The sequence below is a fragment of the Orussus abietinus genome, unplaced genomic scaffold, assembly GCF_000612105.2.
Source record: "Orussus abietinus isolate OABI.00-Male unplaced genomic scaffold, Oabi_2.0 scaffold385, whole genome shotgun sequence".
Lineage (NCBI taxonomy): Eukaryota > Metazoa > Arthropoda > Insecta > Hymenoptera > Orussidae > Orussus > Orussus abietinus.
The window spans coordinates 1-8,270 of NW_019394527.1; the positions used below are offsets into that span (position 1 = coordinate 1).

General features: G+C 50.1%; 1 protein-coding gene and 1 long non-coding RNA gene across 2 annotated transcripts; one reads left to right on the plus strand and one right to left on the minus strand.

The window, feature by feature from the left end:
* Window positions 1-188: 188 nt before the first annotated feature.
* On the minus strand, window positions 189-1,041 carry LOC105695240 (28S ribosomal protein S18a, mitochondrial). The gene is made up of 4 exons (XM_012416612.2): window positions 872-1,041; window positions 630-763; window positions 427-550; window positions 189-338 (listed from the first exon to the last, which is right to left on the minus strand). The coding sequence occupies exons 1-4, from the start codon at window positions 972-974 to the stop codon at window positions 223-225; spliced, it is 477 nt and encodes a 158-aa protein (XP_012272035.1). The 5' UTR covers window positions 975-1,041; the 3' UTR covers window positions 189-222.
* An 855-nt stretch (window positions 1,042-1,896) lies between these two features.
* LOC105695241 lies at window positions 1,897-3,586 on the plus strand. Its single transcript, XR_001103600.1, has 3 exons — window positions 1,897-1,992; window positions 2,076-2,724; window positions 2,789-3,586. It is a non-coding gene; the product is annotated as an uncharacterized LOC105695241 (long non-coding RNA).
* Window positions 3,587-8,270: the final 4,684 nt, after the last annotated feature.

An 8,270-nucleotide genomic window follows, 5' to 3' on the forward strand; every position in this document is an offset into this window, starting at 1 on the left:
ATCCCTTCCGTGAGCAATCTCCCAACTCATCTCTGCTGTCTGGTACAGGATGCGATCGCACAATCCTTGCCGTGAGCAATCTCCCAACTCATCTCTGTTACCGTGTATGTACAATATTCCTTAGGAAAAATATCAGTAAGAATGAACAAATGAATAAAAAAAACTTGCATTTTAATTAATCTATTGGAAAGAGTTTCACAAGTCATTTATTAATAACATTAGTTAATAATATCGCGCCCTAATAGTTGTTTCATCATAGTAAGTATTATATTTCTTCCACTTGTATCTTGTTGTTGGATCCTTCTTACTAGACTTCGGTGCAATATTTGGCATCAAACCTAAAAGATTAATGTAACGAAGTCATTGCACTAAAAAACACATCATTTTCCATCTATTTATCAGTTCAAACATATTGTAAATACCGACCAGCTTTCTGAGCCATTGCAACCAACGTTGTAACTCTTTTTTGTTGTACAGAACATAGCCCCGTTATTCGTTTCGGTAGCATGCAGCCCCTTGATGTGAGAAATTGACTGAGAATGAGGACATCCTGAAACATATCAAATAAAGTTGGACAATGATTGAATATAGGAATTGTCGCTCGTCAAGTGTAGCATAGGCTATGTTACCGTATGTTTCACGTCGAGATCCAGTGCACACAATATACATGACTTTTTGTCAGTCTTCACTAGCAAATGCTCCTTAGGTTGTGGTTTAACAACGGCTTCTATGATCGTTGTGTTATCTTCTTTTTCTACATGTACTGTCGCGAAAGAAGAAAATAAAACATTAGAATCGATCATCATAACCTCTCATGACGATGGGGCATGAGTTGAATTTATTAACATGTATGACACTAAATCGTACTTACTTTCTTTTATACGTGACACACTAGACAGAGATATGTCTCTCCTCGAATTTGACAAGACCAAATTTCTTCCTAAACTTACTGCAAGACGAAAAACAGAGCCCATCTTGTCTTACAGCCAGACTCGCATGAACGCGCAACGCCTTCAATGAGACACCGGCTTAACTTCAGTTTCCTGTCAGTTTCTTGCATCAAAAATGTCTCTGCTTGCATCTTCCTGTATCCAAAATTCACAAGATGTGTCGTGCTGCGCTCTTGCGGCGCTCCGGGTACTAAAATGCATTTCCGATAGTCATTACCATCCACCGGCAGCGGTATCATCTCAAAAACATCACTCGCAAGAACGACCGACTCGTGACCGACAGTCGATAAAGCCGACTTCGCGGTTCGTCATCCCTCTCTTCAAGATATCGTCAAAATGTCAATCGCGGACGCTTCCAAACGTCCACGACACGCCCTAAGCCTTCCGCTCACCCGACGAACGTTTCCAGAACAATCCTCGTCCACGTGCACAGTTTACGAAGTAACTCAGAGGTAATTACACGAGCCAACGAGAAGGGTCGATATAACTCCGACCTGAAACTCATTTCCTGCGGGATATTCGGAAATGGAGCGAAACTCCATCGCCGAAAATGATTACTTTTTTTCTTTTGTCAGTTCGACACCTGTTGCGAGGTTAGCGAGGATCGCCGTATGGATTTTGGCGAGCTCATGAGCGAGCAGTTACGGCAGGTTAATCGTAGGGTCGTAGAATTTGGGTTAAGTGAAATTTATCCTCCAGATCCGGATTAATTTGGTTTCCAGGAGACTCCGGGGGTGACGAGTTCGCCGAGGTACAAGAATGGCTGGAGAAGAAGAAAGGCTCAGGCGGCACGGACGAGACTCCTCGTCGGTTGTGCCTGACCCCCTCGCCCTACCTTGGCGAGCGGGCGAGCTGTTTGCATCTCGTTACGTAGGTATTTGTTTTTGATTTGATACCGTCGCGTCGCCTTAGTCTACTGCAAACAGGACCGTTCGTAGTGGTCGAGCCGCGCCAGGAAGGGACGCCCTTGGTTCCGAGCTCGCAGTAGGCAACCAACCGAGGCCGACGCTCTACGACGTACCCGAGACTCGATCGATCACAAGTACGACTAGATCCCCCTTCGCAACTTCGAACCTCTCTCTTGGCTTAACGATTTACCTTAGAAACGATCCCATTCCTTCCCAGGGTGCCGAGGGAAGGAAAACTCGACGAGGGAAGAGGACACGGCGATGTTCCCGGGTCGACCGATCGGCGACAGCAACTTTTTTTAATGGGAAAAGGGAGAACTTCCAGGTTCCTGGATTGATCTTGGAAACGATCTCGTTTTCCCCTGGAGTATATCTAGGAATGGAAATTCAAACAAGAGGAAACTCCGCGACGCCGCTCTCGAGCTGGGTCGATCAGGAGTGCGACTGGATCCTCTTTTAATCGGAAAAAGAGAGGAGTCCTTAATTTAAGGATTAATCCGAGAAATAATCTCACCCCCGGAGTGCCGGTGAAGAAAATTCAAACGAGAAGGAAATCGAGAGGCCGTCGTGCCCGACGTCGCGACGCGGCTCTTGGGCGCGATCGATCACGAGTGCGGCTGGTTCTCTCTTTATCAGGGGAAAAAAGGCAATTCCTGGATTAACAATTAATCCGAGAAATGATCTCGCTTACTTGCAGGGTGCCGGAGCGCCACGCGAGGAAACCAGCGCGGCCGACGTAAGTCGACTTCAGGGTTTCGTTCACGTATATCGCTCGATCGATCGCGAGAACCAGCCGATCCCTTCGTCGAGGGAAAAGGAGCCCCGGCGGAGTGGTGAAAAAATCCGCAGGCGAGAGAAGTATTAGGGTAGGCGAGAGGAAAATTGAAGTGGGTGGGAAAAGTGTATTAACGATAGAAATATGGGTTCCAGGCCGACCCGGGAGCGACGTCTAACTAGGAGACGCCGGGAGACGCCGATACACGAGCATCGATGCACCAGCTACGTATCCGTCGTACTACATCAGCTACGTATCCATCCGCGTGAATTCGAGAGAGCGGACGGCAGCTCTCCGGCTGGAGACGACGTAAGGAGGCGAGCCACGTATCACCGATATTTCTGAAACGTAAAACGGCGAATGCCGCTTACGCCCCCGGAATGGAATAACGCGAGATCTACGGAGGAGGCGAGGCGGAGAACGACGAGGAGGAAGAGGAAGAGGAAGAGGAAGGAGGGAGGAGAAAGAGGAGGAGGACGTCGAGCCTCGGCACGACTTTCATCGAGTCCCGTGGCAATGAGAAACGAGCGGCCTCGGATGAGACCCCTTATAATCCGTTCCCCCGAAATGCAACGACGGTATTATCCCGTGCACCTGCAGAGGACGCGCATGGCTTCTTATTTAGAATATCGGGTGGATACTAATCGCTCAACGCGTTAACAATGACGGGTCGTTCCAAGCTGGATGCAACGACGTCTCACCCCGAAACGCCGTCCCGAGATTCGTATATTAATCTCGCTACCGAATTTTTTGATAATCGGTGAAATGAAGGCACATCTCGGCCTGTACTTGGCTTGAAACTCTACCTAGTTTCTGCGGGTCTACTGCGTAAAGCCAATTGAGAGAAAATGTGGAAAATGAGTATCTCACAATATTACGGAACGTTTTTGATGGTGAATATGCGAGACCATTCATATGAACTTTCTCGGCACAAATTTTTAACCGAAATGGTGAAGCATACAAGAAAAGATAGAAAAATAATTGCGAGGTTATATTACATCATTAAACGTGAAAAATTGTTAAATAATTCATGCTTACAGGACACGATAAGAAAATTATATCGTTGAACTTGTGATTATAGTATATGTAAATATGAATGTAATACATATTTAATAAATATAGATAGACTCGAGTCCTATTCTTTACTTTTAACGGCTTTCCATTTTCCCGTCTTCCTTGCCTATAACCCTCTTTTCTCAATAATTTTCAATTCACAAGGTATATGTACCTATATTTGCAATATTACTAGACCGGAAGCGCTAGTGATCTCGTTCTTTCATATACCGGATACGTAATTCGGCGAATAAACCCACGTGAGATGAGAGTGCGAGAAGTGAGCGCTCTCGTCAAAAATACGTAGTAAACGCCCTGGATAACCAGGAAACCGAAGGGACATCTCGCGGCAATTTTCCGGGATTTTTGGGGCGGCGTAATTCGAGGTGGCCGAAAAGTATCGTTTTTCGAGGGGAGAATCGTCCTCTTTGCCCCGGTGCACCAGCGCCGGGGACGCGGATCGAAGGTTGCACCAGAGGCGCGGAGTCGAATCCACGTACGTATGTGCATACACGAGACAGGGTGGGACGACATCGCGGTCCATAAGATTCCCGGAGTTTTACGAGCTCGCGTAAAACCACCGACGTCTCCGAAATTTAGTATAAAAGGAGCGGGACGCGTTTACGGGTCTCCCGGGCATTTGCCTCGCGGCGCGGCGCGCGGCGTCCCGGCGCGGAACGGCGCCGCCGGGACACGGAGAGATCGATCGATCGGTTCGCTTCCATTTCCGTTTTCGTCGCGGTGAAAAAATAATCGATGCACCGGCCGCTCGTCGGCGCGCCGATTCGACGTTCCACGACTCGCAGGGCTGGTTAGAGCTCGTCGGGGATGGATTCCGCCTCGGCTCTGGATTTCTATTCCCGACAGCGAGACGCGGCAGCGCCGCTCGGTTTATTATCGCTCGCTCATCCGACGCGAGTCGGCCCGAATAAACCGAGAAATTGCAGCCGAGGACGCGCGCGACCTTGTCTTCGGCAGCGTCATTGCCGAGCGAGCTCGACTGCGGTCCGGGAGGCATAATGCCGAGACGAAACGAGCGATCGGATGGTTTATCGCTGCTCGCTCATCCGACGAGGCGGAATCCGAGTCGCCTCTTTGCCGGCGTCGTCCCATCGCTCGACCGTCGAAAGGTCGCCATGCCTGAACGACCGGCCGATCCGTGTATTGCTGCTTACTCGTCCAATGAGGAGAAATCGGAGCCTTTTCTTTCTTGGCACCGTCTGATTACTGGAAAATGGTCAAAAAGTGGTCGTGCTTGGACGACCGGTCGATCGGTGTATTGTTGTTTACTCGTCGGGTGGGTCGAAATCGGAATCCCTTCTTCGTTGGTGCCGTTCGATGGCTTGAAAGTGGTCGAAAGGTGATCATGTTTGGGCGACCGGTCAATCGGTGTATTGTTGTTTACTCGTCGAGTGGGTCGAAATCGGAGTCTTTTCTTTGTTGGTGCCGTTCGATGGCTTGAAAGTGGTCGAAGAGTGACCATGCTTGGGTGACCGGTCGAGCGCTGTATTGTTGTTTACTCGTCGGGTGGGTCGAAATCGAAGTCTCTTCTTTGTTGGTGTCGTTAGATGGCTCGAAAGTGATCGAAAAGTGATCATGCTTGGGAGACCGGTCGATCGGTGTATTGTTGTTCACTTGTCGGGTTCACGATCGGTGTATTGTTGTTCACTTGTCGGGTTCACGATCGGTGTATTGTTGTTCACTTGTTGGTGTCGTTAGATGGCTCGAAAGTGGTCGAAAAGTGACCATGCTTGGGCGACCGGTCGATCGGTGTATTGTTGTTTACTTATCGGGTGGGTCGAAATCGAAGTCTCTTCTTCGTTGGTGCCGTTCGATGACTTGAAAGTGGTCGAAAAGTGACCATGCTTGGGCGACCGGTCGATCGCTGTATTGTTGTTTACTCGTCGGATGAGTCGAAATCGGAGTCTCTTCTTTGTTGGTGCCGTTAAATGGCTAGAAAGTGGTCGAAAAGTGACCATGCTTGGGCGACCGGTCAATCGCTGTATTGTTGTTCACTCGTCGGGTGGGTCGAAATCGGAGTCTTTTCTTTGTTGGCGCCGTCCAATGGCTCGAAAGTGGTCGTACTTGGACTGCCGGCTCTCTCGGTGTGTCGCTGTTTGTTCGTCCGATAAGTAAAAAATCGGTCCTCTTTGCTGGCATTGCTGGATAGAGGTCCGTCGGCCCGACCGACCAATCGGTGTATGGCTGCTTGCTCGTCCGATGAATCGAAATCGGAGTCTCTTCGTTGCTTGCGCCGTCCGATGGCTCGAAAGTGGTCGAAAAGTGGTCACACCGGGACGATCGACCGATCAGTTTATCGCTCGGACAACGAGTCGAATCAGAGCCTCGTCTTTGTTGGCGCAATTTGATCGCTTGTCCGTCGAAAAGTAGTCGCGTCGGAACAGCCGACCGATCAGTTTATCACTTCTCGTTCGTTCATCGAGTCAAAATCAGGGCCTACTCTTTGCCGGCGCTATTCGATCGCTCGCTCGTTGAAAAGTAGTCACGTGGGGAGCGATGGACCGATCGGTTTATCCCTTCTCGCTCGACGACTCGTCGGAATCGAGCCTCCTCCTCGGCGGCGCCGACCGATCGCTCGGCCGTCGAAAAGTGGCCGCGCCGCGTGGGCGTCCGAGCCGAGGGAACCGGAAGCGGAAGCGAGCGAAACGGAAGAGGAAGAAGAGGCAGAGGCGGAGGTGGAAGAAGAAGAAAATAGATGGAGGATATCCCGCGGTATGGCTCCGGGGCTTGCTTAACGAGTCAAATCGTTTCCACCTCCGCCCCTCCGCGGCCCCGCCGACTAGATTCAACGACTTTGAGACGAGCTAACCAACCGACCAACTCGCGATAACCTTCCTCCGCGTCTTAATAATGGGCCCCTTCTTTCGCGCAAAGGCAGCCCCATCCCGTACACGTCGTCCCCGCCGGCTCCGCGGAGGGAAATCACGCATCCACGAAATGGCCGTAATTATGCGATCGATCCCTGCCCTCCGAATCCGGGGCTTATCGTTTACCTACATTTATATACACGCGCATCCGTCCGCGGATTTTCGCGTTGCGAGGCGCGCGAGGCATTAGATAATTACGGGAATTATTGCTAAAAGCCGGGATTAAATCCCTTCCCTGGGTACACGTAATTCCGCCAGAGGACCTTGGCAATTCCCTCGCCATAAATACCGGGAAGGAACCGCCGATCGAGTGGAGAAAAGTCCCCTTCTCGAGCTCGGCTCTCTTCTTCTCTCTCCCTCCGCTTGTCTGCTCCCAGGACAGAGAGAGACGCCCGCGGTTGTTAGGGCGACGTCGAAAGAAGCCGCAGGGGGCCGTGCTCGTCATCAAGGGCGGGAAGGTCGTCGGCGCGACGTCGGCGTCGACGTCGACGTCGGCTTCGGCGCGGACCGGGTCGTTAGCGTTAATGAATAAGTAAGGTTAATTCGCGAATGGGTTTCGCACTCGGCTCCCTCCCCCGGGGCCGGGCTCCGAGCCGAGGGCATCCATTTCATTATCGAGGCCTGGCGCGCGCGCGACCCTTTCGGCACCCGCCTCCGCCCCCGCCTGGCGGCCTTTCCGCGCCGTCTCGCCCGCTCCGGGAACACCCGGTTCCCCGGAACGTGCCGATCGCCGGAAAGCGCCGTCTCGTCGCCCGCTTAACCCTTTCCCTACCTCCAAACCGGAGTTTCGGCTTTCTGGCGGAACCGGGCCCGACCTCGTGCCGCGAGGCCGGATGGTGCTTGGCTTTCCGAATCCGCCATCGCACGCCTCGCATGCTTTCCCGAGGAAACGCGAATGGATATCTACCCACCAAACACACCGAGTTACAGTTAAATAATACTGGAATAACATAATATATAACGAATGTTATTCAAAAGATAAATTAATCGCACGCCTCGCAATGCTTTCTCGAGGAAGCGCGAATGGATATTTACCTACCGAACACCCTATGTTACAGTTAAATAACAGTGGAATAACATAATATATGTTATTATGTTATTTCAGTATATAATAATAATGTTATTCAAAAGATACATAAACGCACGCCTCGCATGCTTTCCCGAGGAAACGCGAATGGATATCTACCCACCGAACACACTACGTTACCGTTTAATAACACTGGGATAACATAATATATAACGAATGTTATTCAAAAGATACATAAACGCACGCCTTTCATGCTTTCCCGAAGAAACGCGAACGGATATCTACCCACCAAACACACTATGTTAGAGTTAAATAACACTGGGATAGATTTTCTTTTTGTCGTCAATATAACAAAAATTCTGGACAAATGTGGAAATATGTTGTAAATGTTGTTATAGTTGTGTTTTTTTTATTGGCATTAACAACTGGTCCCTTTAAACCATGAGCTTGTTATGTTAGATATTTAGTTTAACTTAATGTTACCTCATTCAGTGCAGTTTATGAGATTTTCACCCTCTCGACGTTACGCCGCAGTCCATGGTTTCCTCCCCCTCGACGACTCCGTTGTTATGTAGCCGGGACTGGATGGAAGAAATTCATGTACGGGGTATGGCGGCAGAGAAGTATGTCTCCCCTGTAAATATGGTGCTAGGCAGGAAGGCACTCAAG

What these genes read in the sequence shown, in the direction of transcription:
- LOC105695240 (XM_012416612.2), bottom strand. Translation starts at nt 974, where the DNA reads ATGGGCTCTGTTTTTCGTCTTGCAGTAAGTTTAGGAAGAAATTTGGTC. An exon ending in TGTGTCACGTATAAAAGAAA is followed by an intron (nt 764 to 871) that starts GTAAGTACGATT and finishes CTTTCGCGACAG; the next exon opens with TACATGTAGAAAAAGAAGAT. An exon ending in ATCTCGACGTGAAACATACG is followed by an intron (nt 551 to 629) that starts GTAACATAGCCT and finishes GATATGTTTCAG; the next exon opens with GATGTCCTCATTCTCAGTCA.